The sequence below is a fragment of the Tyto alba genome, unplaced genomic scaffold (assembly GCF_018691265.1).
Source record: "Tyto alba isolate M040663 unplaced genomic scaffold, T.alba_DEE_v4.0 Super-Scaffold_2, whole genome shotgun sequence".
NCBI lineage: Eukaryota > Metazoa > Chordata > Aves > Strigiformes > Tytonidae > Tyto > Tyto alba.
This window is the reverse complement of record NW_024881282.1, coordinates 41,171,414-41,189,356: the sequence shown is the minus strand read 5'-3', so window position 1 is coordinate 41,189,356 and position 17,943 is coordinate 41,171,414. Positions and strand designations below refer to the sequence as shown.

Here is a 17,943-nt window from a genome sequence, read left to right as displayed (position 1 = left end):
ATCAGTTGCTGCTCAGGCAATGCAGAGAAAATTTGAGAAAATGCTCAAAAAATAGAAGCTTATTTGCAAACTCAGAATTTAAGGACAAAAAAAAAGGCCTAATGATCTACTATTTTATTAATTGTTCTATTTTTTCAATTTCTTATGTATCATAGGCCTCCATATTTCATCCAGTTTTTCTAATAACAAACCTACTAACTTATGTTTAACTTAAATATATCTTCCAGAAAGTAACATGATCTTGATTTGCAGACATCAGGAAACAGGGCCCTTGGTTCCTTTGGTGGGTTGCTCAAAGGATTAAACCCTCTTTGTGAAAAATGTGTAATCTACTTCCAAAAAATGCCTGGATTCAGGCATTTCCCAAACTTCTCATTATCCCCCTTCTCCATAAGACAGGATTCTTGGTCACCGAGTATTTGATCCTGGGAAGGTCATTTCAGGCTGTTAAACGGCTTCTCAGTCCTGTCCTTTTGATATGCTAACCAGGATAGAGAGCTAAGGTCCAACTGCTAGGAACTCTTTGAACCCTGATGTCATTCATTGTGGTGGCACTGCTCTGCCCTCTCCCCAGTTTCTGAAGTCCTTACACCAACATTGACACCAACACGATAATCAGTTTCCTAACACACATCGTGCCCCATTTCAAAGTAAAATCACACCTTTTCTTCCCCCGGCTGTTATACACCTAAGGGTCTCACTTTATGCCCTAACATTGTGCTGTTAGCTGCTACTCTTCCTCATCTGCTGAGCTGCAAATTCATTCCAGACACTGGACATAGTTTCCCATTATATAGACAGAGGACCTGTATTTCTTACTTCTAAGTGAATGAGTAACTTTGAATATGTTTCGATAATGTCAAATATAACATAAATGGACTGCTTATCAAGCAATATAGATCACTCAGTATCATCACTTTATTTTCCTTGGTTTATGTTCCTCCAAACTGTGGCATACAGGCATTTTAAGAGCAGAGATTTTATATGAATTTTCAAAACACTAATGAAAATCTTTAGCAGTGGTTTTACAGCACAGGTCCCTGCAGAACTTGACTGGAAACATTTCCATTCAGTGATGAGTCTCCATTGACAGTCTTTGTGAGAGCAGCCAGTTCTACTCCATTTATTGTGTTCTATGATACATTACACAGTTCTTAACAAAGCTATTATGACTGGAAAAAATATCCAAACAAATGAAAGCTCTGTATGTTAGAGCACCAAGGGACAAATCCTCTTCTCTCTAAAATCAAGTAGAGCCTGGGAATGTTCTTTGTTGAGAGCAGGAGCAGACTCAATCTAAAAAAATTAAACCACAACTCACCCCTATACTGCCACATGCACAGAGAAAATTAATTTGTAGCAATCAACAGCATCTTTCCCTCTAATCTAAGGTAACAAAATTACATTAGTCAACTGAGGAAGTTTTTAGTGGATTTAACTAAAACGATACATTAGCATTCACAAGTATAGACATCAAGCCAAGACTGAAGAGCAACTTTGAAAAACAAAACAAAGCAAACCCAAATAACCTACTATTATTTATTTATAAGTGTATTAATTTACAAGTGGGATAAATTCACTCCATGATCATATTTTGTGCAGTCACTGAATATCCAAACATTCAGCTGAAAGGTGATGTTTAAATATCATTGTGCAATAAAATACACAGCTCAATATAAAAACAAGCAGACCTCCTCCTGCCATTTAAAGGAAACACAAGTGAAGAACTTGTGAGAAACAATGGAAGTCGATGGGCTACTATGAAGATGGACGCACTGCCTGGTCCTTTTCACCATCACTGATTTTAGACGTTTTAGCTGGACAGATAAATAGGAGTAGGAGGCAGCCTTATTTACAACACATTAAATGAAAGATAAGGAGGAGTTCAGTGCATCACCTAAAACAGGGACACCTCAAAGAGTCTATCTATTGCTCTCTGCTCTTTTAGTGGCCCTGGCTGCCCTTCCCTGTCATGAGTAAGCACCTTCCGTGCCATGAGGCAGCCCTGTTTCTCAAGATGCCGATACAATACGACCATCCTCCTGGTCGCACGGAGCAAAAAGAAAACAAGCACTTTAGGAGAGTGTTAGCAGCCTCCTAAAATAAGAGAACATGTGGACAGCCCCTGTCACTTCCAAAACTTATTTCACCATTTCATGGCAATGATGTTAGAGATGCCCTGGCTCCCCAGCTGCCCCTCTGGATTTTAGAGCCCCAAAGCTCGGCAGCAGCATACCCCCCCTTGTGCAAAAATGGATATCTGAGAAGATAAAGATAGCAATAATCTAGAACTGTGTAAAACAAAAACTTTAATCTTTTTCTGGCTCCTTATGGTTAACTATTGACACCTTCACCAGTGGGTTACAAAAAGTAAACAGGTATGCAATCTCTAGCTACTACATAAAAGTAACGTCATGTTAGTCCCTTAAGATCTCCCAAACAGCCAGCAGCAGCACTGGGAAAAAGACTCAAATGGCACACGCAGCCTTTGCAAGACTGCAGAGTGCTACAGGCAGCATCTATCACCCAGCGGGGTTTGACTCAGAAAAACAATCATTAAACTGTCAGACTCCCTTCACCAAGCACTTCCTGGGATGCAATGAGAGCATGTCCCTTCAACTTTGGTAGCCACTATCAGACAATGCTTTTCTATACCTCTGGGCCTGCAACACCACCTGAAAGAAGCAGAAAGACCCTTTCCTACTTTGTGATTCCTCAAACTGTTTATTTCCAGATTGATCCTCCTGTCCAAACCCAGCAAAACTGTGCTCATCTGGCAGAGCTACACCCCCTCAACAGCTACTGACCAAGAGCAGGAGTTGAGCCGGGTTCCCCACACAACATGGGGCCACTGCCTGGCAACTGGAACAAAGCCAGACCACTCCAGTGTCTTTTCCATGTAAACTCAGTGTAACTAATACAAAACACAAGTGTGTTTAGGTCCTGTCCGAGTACTCTTTTCTCAAGGGAGCTGCACTTAAAATGTCCAGTTTTATGCTTAGTGATCTTAACTTGATTAGCGATTACACTGACGTCAATCCAAAATGAATCCAATGATTTCAAAATGACCCATTTTACTTTGATACCAAACAGCAGAATTTGGCCTCTAGTATTTGGGAACTGACTTTTGGAAAGTGAGAGAAGTATGAGATGAGGACTGAAATAAATACTGATTTCTTCTTTACATCAGGAAAATAATACATATAAATTAGCACGCAGTACAAAATTCCCTGGGGAAAAATGTGTATGCCCTTAGGCACAGAGTGCGGGAAGCTGCCATGGGATGAGCCAAACCCTGCAACTTCTCAGAAATAAATTTCCATCATTCCAGCTACTCAAGCACATGTTCCTGAAATTAAGGAAACATATTGCTAATGATTTCCTCTAAGGTACTGGAATTCCAGTGGATTTCAAAATGAACTTGTGAGCAGAGTAAACTATTCTTCATTTGGGGCAATAAAAGTTAATAAAATAGTTATAGGTATCTAATCAATAAACTGCAAGTCAAAGCACATTAAACTATCACATGTAGGACCATTCAGGAGGAGAGGCTGTCTCAGCTAACTTGAGGGGCTCAGTGATATCTAAGCAAGCTCTCCCTCTCTTTATATGAAAAAAAAACCCAATGCTTATTCTAGAGTGCATCCCTTCTTAGCCTAGGACACGGAAATCAGTCTGAGGATTTTCCCATGAAGGGTCTGTTTTTCTTCACCGACTATCAGGAGAGCCTAGGAAATAGGTCTCAGACTCAGGCATGGAAATGACTGGAAGAGAGAAGCCAACAGGTCACAGAGAGGCATTCCCAGCTAGATTCAAGGCACTAGTAAAAGAGGTGACAAGCCCCTCTGCAAGTATTTTCTCCACCTGTGGATCAGTCTCTCCAACTCCTGGCAAAAATCAACCAAATTAATTTCAACTCAAACTGATGACACCTATGTCACCGTTAGTTCACAAAAGGACATTTGTTCATGGCTTGAGCATTTTGCAATGAGATTTAACATGCCCTAACTTCAGACTTTCATTTGACTTTCCATCCTCCAGTTTCTCCAGTTCCTTCCTCTCATTGCCATTTGGAGAAAGGGCAGAACTTCAGATAAAAAGCCTAAGTATAAGAATTCTCCCCATGTTTCCAGAGAGAAGGACACTGGGTGCTTTCTTGCCTTTGGTTGTGTCCACTACTTTTTGCATAAATATTATGCAATAATAATTGTTTAATCATACTGAGGTATTTGCAGAAGCTTCTCTCTTTTTATACACTCCAATCTCTTCTTTCATAGCAATAATTTAGGTTCTGGTGTATTTGCAGGGATGTACCTCTACTTATATGCAGCATGTAAGTAACCGAACTGTAAAACATTTGAAGTAACATGATCATTCTTGAGAAGGTAAAGGCAGTGTGCAGACCCACCATGGGAACAGCCAACCAGCCACAATTACCTCTCTCTGAATAATTTCCACTGAAAGAGGTTCTTTAGAAATCATTAGCCAAAAAGGCCTTTTTGAAGTTTATATTACATCTCACCATCGATAGAGTGCCTTCTACATCCCTGCAGCTCCCCTGGCCACTGACCTTATGTTATGTGCAGCCCAGACTGGATCCACACTGCCTTCAGCTACATCTGGAAAGCGGGCTGCAGAGAAAATAATCACTTGAGAACCTAATTCCAGCAAATCAGCACTGTCATTTATCTTGGACTTGAGCAATATATAGTAACAGTGGATGCAGTCAAACGCATACCAAACTCAAGGACCATGAAGATGAAGGGTAGGATTATCCACTGAATTGTGAATGTGGAAAGTCAGTTTCCCAAAGTACCACTGCCATGCTACCTAACGAGTAGGTAACATGAATGCTGCAGAGTGCTGCCCCACGTTCCTGCAGGTGTCTTAAAAGCAGCCATACAATGCTTGTAAGGTTTCTAGCAAGTACACTTAGTTCACAAGCAAGATTTGCCAGGCTTATTAGCACAAGAGCCTGGGGCAATGAGATTTAGAATAAACGGAAACTTTCAAATACACACAAGAGAGGTAAGCTAAAATTAAAAGCTTGTTGGGTTTTTTTCACCCTGTAAATTCCCTCGTTTGTCCTCAAGGACAGCACATAAATGTGTACGCTATAGCCCATGTGATCAGACACTCTCTCAAAACCTATAAACAATGGGACTATGAGTCATTATTAGGCTAGAATTATATTCAGCTCTTTCCCACTGACTCACCATATGGATTATTTGTCTGGTCTTTTGTGCTCTCCACTCCCCTCACCACAGATCATACATGACCCCTTCCCAAAATTTCAACATGAGTGTGTTTGCTTCTCACACCCCAGCACTTGCAGCCGGGTGACAACAGCAGTCTGCGGGGCTCACACGTACAGGCGCTGGGCTCACCACGTCTCCAACACCCGCAGCTGCCTGCCAGAGGCTGCCAGCTCCCCAGCGGGTGTGACAGCAGCACCCGGCTCCCCCTCCGCGTCTCGGGCACTGCGGTCTGACGTGACACAGATCTACCAATCCTAACAACTTCGGCTAATTTTGAGAGAGAGTCAGAAGAGCCATTTCTGCCGCCCCACCTACCAGGATGGTAATTTCTGGCAAAGTGGAGGAAGGAGTGGGTTTGGATAGTTAACACATCTTAACCCGCTGCAGCTAGGTCAGAGTTAGCAGTACATTAGTCAAAGCTGTCATCTTTCATTTAAAAGAAAAAGGTAAAGCTAGTTCCTAGCCTTCACAGTCGTAGAAAAAATGTGTTGAAGTTATGACTTCCAAATCTTCAAAGGCGGATTGTAAATAAAAGTGCTGACATTTATTGCTTTTAAGCAAATCACATACTGGAGTGTGACTCATGAACATTGGAACTGGCAAGCACCAAGGCAATCATGTTGAGAGTGAGATCATGATGCAGTAGGTGTGCAGCATTCTCTTTCTAGCCTATTCACTATCTCTATTCTACAGTAATAAAGAAGAAAGTTTCTCTTCAGTCAATAATAAAGATTTTAACGTGCTTTCCAGTGCCTATGGAAATAATAAAAAACACATTTCTGCTTCACTGAGAAAGCTTTTGACACATACTTGATCTCATAAAATACTGAAGGGCATATGATGTATTCACATAAATAAGTCAAAAGGCTTCATGGTACTCATAACAGTAAAATTAGGAGAGTGCAAAGGCTGGGGTCTTAGATTTTAAAAGGGCAGATATCACACTGGAACGCCCATCTTCCTTTATTTGATTGTAAACTGCTTACAAAGGGATGCTCCTATAGATAGGGGGGTATACCAAAAGAGGCAAGAAAGGGAAATCAACATATTTGTACTGCAGATTTAGTCATGGGGTTACATCAGTTTGATAATTCAGGAAGCATTTTGTACATATATCAGCTTGTCTTGGAATTAACTTCAACTTCAGTAAACTCTACGAATAGTGATTTCAAATTTGAATGACGTGCACATATTTTGATACTGAATAATTGCAGAAACTATCACTTTCAGTATTCAGAGTCAGTGTTCTGCTGTTCATGATGCAGGACTTGTCAAATCTGCAGGCAACAAGCTTTGAAGATAGTCAAAGGAACATTTGGATAAACAAGCAAGCAGATATATTTGTTCAGCTGTCCTTCTGAAAAGTACTTACATATTTGCAACATGGTTTTTCTCAATAATATTACAAAAGCTTCACCCATGTTAAATACATCCAGACAACAAATAAAGTATGATAAATATCATCAAAATTTAGAGTCTGGTACCTTCACCACACAGAAACAGATCTTTTACAAATACGGAACTAAATTTATCATTTGCTTTAATGTCATCATGATTCAGACTGATACTGCCATTTCCACTGCCTTATTTTTTCCCTACTGATCTGAAGTCTACAAACAGAACAACCTTATACTGACTGCAAACTGGGGAGTTAGATGAGAGGCTGTGAATGACAAAGGAAGCAAGCAGTTAGGGGCTAAAAAAGAGATTATTATAATACAAGCTAAATTCAGAGGTGGAATTGCAAAGATTGGTTAATATCAGTAATATAAATTTATAGCACTAGGTGTACCACATGGGTATCTTTATTTTATTTTGCAGTTATGACACAGAGCCTTTCACACTAACAAATTTATAATTTATACACTATGGAACTTGAATGTTACCAGACACGAGCAACCGTTCTGGTGGACCCACCTAGGGAAGGGTGTTAGGCTCAACTGAAATTGGATCTTTTTCTGACCGTTCAGACAACTGCTTACCAGAAGCCATAGAAATCTCTCTCCTATGTTACACTGCATTAGTATGAATATACAATTAAGATTCTAAAAGTATCCTAACTTTATTTCATTTCAGCCTAGTATTAAATTGATTAAAATGTTGCAAACATTCATTTAGAAAACTGCAATTTGTTTTAAGACTCTACAGGAAATCTTGAAAATCTGATCAAATTGAGTAGAGCTGCAAATTCACATTCAGAAAACTGAAAAGAGAAAAATAGGAATACATGTTTCTATTAATACCAACATAATAAGGCATAAAAAGTGAACGAGGATCATTTTCCCCCCATCTATGTGGATTTACAATTTAAAGAACACCTGCAGTGACCTGTGAATTAAATCACAGCAAGCAGGGACTTCAGGATGACCCACTAATAAAGACTAATAATTAAATATGTATATGTATATATATATTTATACAGGAAATTTACATATGTGCCCTTGTGTATATACAAATAAAACTCAGTTTAAACTTCAATGTATGGAAGGAATGCTCTCTTTCAATATTCTTCCTAAAGTACAAGAAACTTGTTAATTAATATGTTACCAGCAGAACTCCAAAGACACCAATTATTACATGTTCTTAGATTAAAAAAAGCAAAAATAATTGAATTTTATAGAACACAGGAAAGCAAGGGCACATTGTTAGAATTTCTTAGTTGCAGCCAATGTCAGCAGATGATGTTGTTGGAACTAGAAAATCTGTCTTTAAGCTGATCTTGGAGTGGGAAGCTGTACACATGCCTTAGTTCCACGTTATAGCTTACCTTAGGTAAGCGTGTGTGTAACCCAACCATGAAAACTGGGCAGCATCCCCAGCCCTGCCCCTGTCGTTGGGCATTTCAGACACTGCTGCTCTTTGCATATATTTATGGCTGCGCCAAGAACACTGAAGTTCGTCTCCCTTATGTCCTTACAATGCTAACAATTCATTTGTTTATCATTTTATTCAGTTATATAATCGGCAGATAAAAAATCACGCTGGATTTTACAATGCCCCAAAGAAGCTGCAAAGCTAGAGGCCATTTCCTGACATCCAGAGGTAAAAGCATCAAATAATGCTACACCTCTCAAAAAAAACTTTAAAAGGTTGTTGCAAGCCATGATGAGATGCTGATATCACATGAACCACAAGGTAAAAAGACTTCCCTCTGCAAAAACATGCTCAACATTCCCTCAGCCTAGGATTTTTCTCATCCAGTATCATCACAGTCCTATTTCCCTTCCTTGTGTGTTGCCATGGGTCACTTTCAACGAAGAAAACCTCAAAACTTGAGGAGGTGGCTTTTTATTTGTTTTCCTTAGTTGGAAGTCATTTCTCCTTGCCAGCTTTGCAGTCACAGAATTGCAATACTACAAGGGCAAATATCTGCTGTCACGCATGCAGACACGTTAGCGTTCGTGTGGATTTCTTCCCAGCAGCTGGGAGAAAATGTTCTTGTTTAGACAAAAATATCAAACGGTTAGGAAATAAGGAGTTAGGAAAAGCTGTATACAAGGTTCATCCTTGAGAAATACAAGGGCACAGAAGCCTCAGCCACTAAGAAAATGCCACTGGACATTAACTTACAATTACTTAGATCTGTTCATTTATGGTAAGTCAGCCATTTTACTGTTGACCTACTTTGCATCAGCAACAATTTGTCACTGTGCATTCTCCAACTGCTACTGAAAGAAAGGTTGAAACCATACATTAACAGCAGTGTCAAAGCAACTGATGTTAATTATACCCTGCAATTCCTATGTTGATGAAATTGTCACTGCTAACCATTAATACAGCATTTACTGTCTAAGCCCAGCTTGCTCTACCAACCCTTGAAAGCCACTGAACTAACATCCTGCTTCACAATGTTCACTTTATGCCACATTGGAATGTAAATCTGAAACATGTAAAAATAACCTCTGCTATTACACCAAGAATGTGTAAATATACATTCCTTTTTAGGAGAGCTATTTATCTCCAGTCTATACATGCTTCGCTCTTTAAACTAAAAACAGCTTTAATGTTCTTCAGTCAAGTGGCAGCTTTTGCCAATACAAACTATTTTCCCTAAAAATTATGGCATCAAGTAGAGGAAACTTTGGAAAATGTAGAGTGCTACTTGATTTATGGAAATTCAGAAATAAGCTTTACATAGATACACAAAAAAGAAAAGCAGCAATGTTCTTCATTTTATTCATTGCTAACCTGCACAATAACAAGAGATCATATTCTCCCAGCATAAGTAAGCAAGGTTAATTAGAAGGACACCTTATGCAGATTTAGTGTTCATGTTCAGAGACATCTGCTTAATTTGGTGACAGAAATGTTTACAAGCATCAGCACAAACCAACCACTCCAGGAGCATTAACTGGATTCTTTATGGTTTGCACATCAATAAACTGTTTTGTAAGGTCCTACTGCTGCAGTACAGTTCTCTCTGCTTCTAAATCATCTCTCAAGCTACTCTTTTACAATTTAAATTGAAGGCAGTCGAGAGCATACAGGCTTAACAACATTTAGCCTTCAGAATTATCATCGATAGCTATGACATGAGACAGCACAACTTGATCTTCTGATCCAAGAAGATTCTTTTTAGTGATGAATAAGAGAGATTTTCTTATCCCATGAATTGGTTCAGTACGAGAGTAACAACAAAAGTAGAAGCCGGTGATGGTATTTTCACATCAGAAAAGTGCCTTATGTAGGTTATTTCCAAATTCTCACGTAGACTGATAGAACAAACCAATAATAAGAAAATCCCATGGCACAATGAGGCCTGTCATACAGATCTACCAGAAGATCTTTGCAGAGTCAGCAGAAAAGCAGAAAACAAAAATCTGCATTATTAGTAATTGAATGAAAGTCCTCACATCTCTATTCAGACCAAAGAATAACCCTAAGATCTACAGGAAGAAAAAGGGCATGGTCCAAATGACTGCTTAAACCAGATGTCCATCTCCAGAATAAGCAGGAAAAAAACCCACACAACTGCAAAGAGAACAGAAGAACAGAGATTCTTACAGGATACATATAATACAACTATCTATAGGAGAAGCATTGTTACTGACCATGAAATACAAAAGTAAACTCGAGTGCATAGGATCTGACACCACACACAGCACACTGGGGGGACGTGCTGTGAGAAAAAGAAACATTTGCTCACCTGGCATAAACTAGAAGGCAACTGTACACTTCATAAAGACATTCACTGAATGGCCAACAAGTCTTAGCAGACTGGTCCGTCAGTCTAAGAAGGGCTGTAACATTAAAGCCACGTACAGCTGAGCCTGCCCTCAGAACATCAACAGAACAACAGGATTATTCAGTGCTTCACAAGGCAAGTCCAACTAATTTAACTAACATGCACTGGGCAAGCAGGTCTTGAATCTTGCTGTCTCATCTCTAATATTTGCATTAAAATAAAAGCCTTGCTGGTTTCATAATGGCACCTTAAATGAAATTCAAAAGTGACAAGCATTTGGCTTAGCACACTGTTTGTTCTACCTGCACCAAAATAGAGGGCTGGCAACAGCCTCCTCTTAGACATACTCCGCTTCTCTCATGAGTCCCTCCTATGCCCTGCTGCCACAGTATGCTAAGTACTTTCAAAATCAGACAAGGGCACATTGTGTGCACATTGGGGTATATTTAAATTCCAGCTGGAAGAAATCCCAACAACTCTGAGGACACAGGTTGTACCAATTACTAGTTACAGCTGCAGTTAAAAATTATGCCTTGAATGAAAAGGACTAAAGCCTTAACCATCTAAGTGAGCAAGCTCATTCTTGGTTCAGTGTCATATGCCAGCCTCACAGAGGAGATACTTGCTGCCTTGCAAAGCTATGCTTATCAGAAAGAAAGCACCAACAGCTGATGCTTTCATAATGTGAAATTTTCATTTGCTCATGTCAAAGACCTGAGCAAATAAAATATATATTTCAAAATACAGCTACCCTGATGCTGTTCTTGCTGTGCGGCACGGAAGCCTATAGGCAGCACCATGATATACCAAGCACAGCTCAGCCAGCAGAAAGCTTCATGAAAGTTTAATGTACCTTTACAGGAAGCCAAGCTCAATGTTTTTCTTTCTATTTGGCCACACTTATGCTGTCTGCAGACATGCAACACAACAGAAATGTCTTTGAGTACTCCTACTGCTTGAATCTTGCTTAGCTTGAAAGCATATTAAAAGGAGTAGAATTTTGAAGGTATCAAAATGTGAACCTAAACTTTGATACTAGGCGTAACACAACTGTACGTTAAAGCAAGCTCATTCTGAAGCTTTGGTAATAGATTATTGCCAGATCCAGATACTGATCAAGCTCTTTAAAGTATACTGCTTCAGGAGCACTTCTACCAGTCTATGCCAGGAAGTCCTAGTACTGGAGAAGCCCTAGAAACACTTTAAAGTGCTGAATGTTGGCATACATAAGCCAATCATGGTAAAAACAGTATTTGTAAACCTGAACTTTCAAAAAAACAGTGGGTAAAAAGCTAGACAGGTCAGTCTTATATTTTGCTTATATATAATCATTTATATTACAGATCAGAAGACAAAGATTTGGATATACAACACATTACTATCGCCTACACTGTAAAGGCTTATTGTTGAGCAGGAGCTGCCACAGTGGGTGGCAAGTCTGAAGCTCAGTTCTATCCATAGCTAGGAAGCTTAGTTGGCAAGTAATGATTGTTTTCCTCCAGAGTAAGAGCAGCAGATCTCATAACTGTAGTGACCAAGTTGGGTAGGCCTTTTATTAAACACTCACAGAACAAAGTACACAGGAGATAAGGAACAGAAAGTTCTTGAGTTTTACTCCAGCACTTTTAACAAGTGTAAATAAAGGGGTAAGGAATTCATCTCAAGTGTAACTAACCACTGTGCTGTATATATATGGCATTTAGTGTGGTGCTTAAGTGAATCACATCTCCACATCACTCATTAACTTTGAATACACATATAAGTATGGGCTTCTCTACTTTGCCTTAACCAACCTTTTAAGTTTGGGAAAAAAGATCTACATACCTTTTGTTGAATCCCATCTTAATGATTTCTAAAGTGAAAGTCTTGCATCTGAAGAAAGCAAAAGGCGACCAACCTTTCTGTAGAGTGGTTAACCTGCTCTTAAGGCTAAGGGACACTTGTCCCAGAAACTCTTATTGAGCAGGGAATCCATCAGGGAAGAACTGAGAACTTGTGAGCAAGTAGGTCAAAATGGACATTTAGGTTTGCTATATCCTTCATCAGGAAGCCAAGTAAATTTTAATCCTCTGGATTTATTCAAGGCATCTTTGGTGGATGTTATTTCTGTACCTTTTTCTCATATCCTCAAATTATTGGCCCTGGAGTTATTTCCACACTGACTGATTTTAAAAGGTTTAAAGTGACATGTACATCATGTTTCCCTAAACTTCCCAAGCATTTGTATACGAGGTCTTCGTTAATCCATGTCTGTACCAAGTGCTCCCTAGCATCAGCGTGGCATTGATGTTCTTAAGCCTTTATAGTACCTATTTCATTTCTACTGTGAGACAAAAATAGTTTAGCTGATCCTATGTAATCACGACAAGAGATTAATTAAAATGCCAAGATAGGAAACAATTTATTATAGAGAGAAGAAAAATTTCTCATCCAAAATATAGAAATCTGTACAACTTTGCCACAATCAATATACATGAACTGTACAAATTTACACCAGTTCATAATTTACCAAATAAAAGATGACTAACAAAGTTCACAAAATAGATGGTGGTTTGTGGAAAAGACTTTTACCCAATTAAGAACAAGGAAATTACAAACCAGACCTCCACTCTCTAAAAATAAGAAGTTTACTCAGTCTTAGAAAACTACAAGCTAGCAAATGTACAGATAGCTGGCTGGTGCTAACACCACAGTTCAGACAGTGTCTTTATATGGTCTTTTTAAAGCCTGTTGCCATGGCAGATTCTGATCACTTGCTACTTTTGAGGCCAATGTAAAGATCTGACCATTTCCCCAGGTCATACTTACTAGTTTATCTTATGTACATTTATACATACTTGTAAGTGCTAGGTAAAAGTCTGAAAAATAAAATTTCCAGTACTATGGTGTTCATAACAGTAAGTCTTGTTACTGAGCTGCCAAAAATGCTAACAATTAATAAATGTAATAGTGCAAATTTACTCTGCAAGACCTACTGCAGAGAATCACTTTTATAAATACAGACTGGGGTTGAAAATTGGCGTAGAGATTAAGTAAGATGTCTTGGAGAAACTGACCCTTCCTAGATCTTCTTCACTCCCTAGCAAGTTGCAACATTTTGACTCACAGGCTATTAAATCACTGAAAGGTACTGTCCAAACTATGGCACTGTCACTTTAAAGTATACCACTCTAACGTGTGCCAGATCTTCACAGCTGTGACATGGTTTTAATTCCATAATCCATCCCCAGAGGTGCCCACCCAAAGTAAAAACCAAATTTATCCATCCATTTTAAAGGTGATCCATCCACAGACTATATCTTAACCTGATACAGTCATCATATTGTAGCTTTTGGAAGGGCTAGTTCTGCCCAAGAGAAGTTCCTCCTTACAGCTTATTCTGCTGTCTACCATTTGCATGTTGGTGTTATTTTGGCTACCTCCTGCTGGTGCAGCTTCATACAGCACACAGATTGAGCCATCCTCTCCAATACGATAGGACACTTCATACGGGTCAACCCATAGAGTGAGTTCGCTCGGAAGAAGCTGGAACAGTTCCTGACTGCTCAATCCAATCCGCTGTGCTGCCTGTCCAATGAGAGGATCCATTTTATGGTTGATCCGGATACATCGGTAACCTGATCCCTTGCATGGCTTTTCTGGGAACCAGTGGTGTTTATAATGTTCTATAAAAACAAAAAAAAAATATTATCCTCCTTAATTCTGTATTCAAAAATATGTACAGTGATCATTGCTCTCTTACAAGTTTCACACCTCAAGATGTTGAAAAGCTTATTTTTTTAGCATCGTGCGACCTGAAAAATCATTATAGCCTTTATTTTTGCTGATGATTTACCTAAGTGCAGTGTCCTTTCGGAAGTACTCCTCTACAGTGTTACTGTTTCATGCTACCATACACAAAGAACAATGTTTGCCATCTGAAAGGAGTGGAATGCAACTTCCTGGCATTCATAAAAACAAACATAAAAATACAGAAGTGATTACGTACACAGCAGAAAGACTCAAGGGCTTCAAAACTCCACAAACCAAGAAGGAAAAAAGCAGCTTTCCAGCACCCTCTTGAAATCACACCCATGGTTGGTTTCTCACGTTTTAAGAACACCCAAAAATAACTAAGGAAGAAGCTGGACAGCATTTACCAACTGACTCAGTAAGCTATACTTCACCACTGCTCTTCCCTTCCTGTTTTCCAGGGCAAGATACCAATGACTACACTTACCTTGGGAGTTTTATCCCACCCAAAAGCCTATCTATCGGTTTGAGGCTACTTGTAGCCACTATCAGGCAGACTGGGACAGAGGCTCAGCATTACAAAGCCCACAGGGCAGTGAAGAAACCCTCGGCATTTGAACCTAACCGGGGTTTGTCGGGTGGCTATGAGATGTTTCCAGAAGAAAGGGGAACTGAGCCTCATCATCCACCGCTGAATTTTAACAAAAACAAAGCAACTTCGGAGCATTTTTCCTTCTGGAAACCGGGCGGTTTGAACCCTTGGAGCGGAGCCCAAGTCCGGGCTGCTCCGAGCGCTTTGTCTACGGAGCCCGGGGGAGGGGAGGGGGGTGAAGGGGAGCTGCCTGCACGACGCCCGACCCCTTTTGTTTACAGCCCGCTCCCGCCGCCCCCCCCACCCGCCGGGGGGCGGCTCGTTACGGGGGGGGAGGGTGGGGTGTCCCCCAAAGCAACGAGCCACGGCCGCCCAGCCCCGCTGACCCCCCCGCGACGGCTCCAGCCCCTCGGAGGGGCCGCTCCTCCCCGCTCTCCGGCCACCGTCGGGGCGCGGCGCTGCCGCGGCCGGTGCCGAAGGACGGGGGAGCGGCTCCCGCCGCGCCCGCGCCGCCGCCCTCACCTGCCAGCAGCTCCTGCAGGCTCTGGCTGAAGGTCTGCAGCTGCCGCTCGTTCATCAGCCCCTTGGTCCGCAAGAACTTGGAGATGAAGCCCACGGCCGCGGCGATCTCGCGTATCATGCTGGCCCGGGTGTACAGGGCGGGATGCATGGAGGCGGCAGCGGGCGGCAGCCAGCTCTCCGGGGCGGCCGGCGCTGGGACGGGACGGGGGGGGGGGAGCGGGGCGAGCGGAGCGGGGCGGGGGGCGCGACGCGGCTCTAACTGGGCGAGGAGCGGGCGGCAGAGCCCAGCTCACATCCCGGGGGCGGCAGCCTCCGCCTCCTTTTCCTGCGGCAGGGGGGCGGCGGCGGCAGCAGCGGCGGCCGCGGCAGCGCACCCCGCATCTCCTGCTGCGAGGGGCGAAGGGAGCTGCCCGCCGCCCGCCGCCTCTTATAGCCGCCCGCGGGCGGAAGTGGCGTCAGGGCGCCGGGGGCGCGCCGCCGCCAATCGGGCGATCGCACCATTGTGACGGCGGGCGGCGGGGGCGGGGCCGGCGGAGGGGGGTGGGGTGGGTGGGTGACGTAATCGGTTGTAAACAAATAGAGCCGGGGCGCGCCGAGGGGTGCGGGGACGTGCTGTGTTTCGCGTTGAGGGGGCTACACCCCCACCCCACACCCCCCCCCCCAAAAAAATCTATCTGTGTGCGCGGCGTGGAAGGGAGCGGAGAGGGCGCCGGTTCGCTGCAGCGCGGCCCCGCCCGAGGGAGAACGGCACCGGGGTGGGGGGGGGGGGGGGGGTGCGCGCGGCGCCGAGGCCGTCCCGTCCGCGTGAGCGGGCGCGGCTGCCGCGTTCCCGCGGCCGCGTGGGCACGGCGGCGCGCGCTGTCTCTGGGGAGAGCGGAGCCACGTCAGCGGCGGGGGCGGGCGCGGGACCGCGGGAGCGCGTACTCGCGCGCTGGTGTCGCTGCAACCCCCCCCCCGCCACCCCTCTCCTCCGCCCGTGGGGCGCGCTCATGCGTGTCGCCCCACGCTGAGCCCGGCACGGCGGGGCTGCGCGAGCATCCGCGGGGTGTTTACTTGTCCCCGTGGCCGCGGGAGGCGACGTGAGTTTTTCCCCCCTTGCCTTCTCTCGGCGCGCCCGTGGGGACCCTCCTGTACCCCGCACCCCGGGGGTCCCGAGCGCGGCTTTGTCCTCACGCCTCTTTACCGTGGGCTTTAGGCCCGTGTTCCCGTGGGGGGGTTCTCCTGGCAGGGCCCTCCACGCGGAGCGAAAGCCCTGCCTCTGGGCGGCTGGTGGGCCCCGTGGGCGCAAGCAAAGGGAAGGGCACGCAAGTCAGCGGGGCCAGTGTCTTCTCGCTGGCCGAGCCTCAGCACCTCTTCTTCGGCGACACCCCAGAAACAGCACATACGGTCTTCCGCGCACGTCGCGCACGCTGCTCGGTGGCGTATTCTCCCTTGGGACCGTGCAGTTATCCCGGCGTTTCTGCCACTCGAAGGGAAAACCCCTGGGTGGACAGGGGGACTGATACGTGTTGCTCAGCGATGGCCAAGAAAAGCGTAAAGCCTCAAGCCGTCTCCCTTTCTGTAAAACCAAAGGGCAGATGAAAGAAGCAGCAGAAGTCCTTTTTTTTTTTTTTTTTTTTTTTGTTTTTTTTTTTTTTTGTTTTTTGTTAAAAAGCAAAGTGTAGCTACTTTGATAGAAAGCTCATTCTTCCCGTCGGGGGTCTGCCCTGCCCCTATGCCAAGCTGCAAATGAAACGCAGCCTGGTATTTACATGTACACTTCTTCCAGTCAAAGATCAAAAATCAGGCCATTAAAGGTACAATAATAACACACAATTAAATCATAAGATTGTTTTTTCAGTAAAAATAATTCAGTAGTGAAATATATAAAAATACACGTGTGAATTCAAATAAAAGATGAAAGTACACCATTTTTGCTTGTCTGGTGTTAGAGATGTACCTGAATAGTGCTTTTGGTCTTTTTTTCTGCACTCAGGATCTGTGCAATCTTAGACTCTCAACCTCAAGGGACTCTGACTCTATACACAAGGGAGGGCTGCAAAACACCTTCAAAAGATAATTCTGAGAGCTTAAACTCACAGCTTTCCTGCATACTAAAAATGTTGGTCTGGATTTTAGAGCACAGTCTCATTTATTTTGCTCCCATTAACCTCTGAATATTACATTAGTGATCATCAGCTGTCCCTCTGTCCCGTGAGAAGGGAGGAGCTGCCAACCTGGACACTCCTCTTGCTGCACCATAGGTGCCAGCCGTCTGTCCTTCTCCGTGCTTCCGCAACATATGTGGGGTATGTCCAGAGCTGCCATTTCTGCTCTGTTCATAGGTTGGAATTTGCTGTTCTCTTTCAAACCTCGAAGGAGCAGATGCTTCTCTTCTCCTTCACAGCAAGGGGTCCGTCATCCTACAGGAAAATATTTTTCTTGTGCAAATTTGACATTATTCTCAGAGCATCACAACTACATCAAAATAACTACTGGAAATACTTCAACAAAATAGGATATAATGTTTGCTAACTTTGCTTGAGCCTGAGCTTTATCTGGGCCAGTTTTTCATCTCTCCTATTCAGTTCCAGCCAGAATCAAATGTTCAGAAGGGGTTTTAGGAACTCCAAAGTAGATATGGTCTTACGTAGTAGCACCCCAAAGCATGAGGT

The 17,943-nt window shown here is 43.1% G+C and overlaps 1 protein-coding gene across 1 annotated transcript; it reads right to left on the bottom strand.

The window, feature by feature from the left end:
• Window positions 1-12,819: 12,819 nt before the first annotated feature.
• Window positions 12,820-15,710, bottom strand: BTG1 (BTG anti-proliferation factor 1). Its single transcript, XM_033010192.2, has 2 exons — window positions 15,290-15,710; window positions 12,820-14,108 (listed from the first exon to the last, which is right to left on the bottom strand). The coding sequence occupies exons 1-2, from the start codon at window positions 15,435-15,437 to the stop codon at window positions 13,744-13,746; spliced, it is 513 nt and encodes a 170-aa protein (XP_032866083.2). The 5' UTR covers window positions 15,438-15,710; the 3' UTR covers window positions 12,820-13,743.
• Window positions 15,711-17,943: the final 2,233 nt, after the last annotated feature.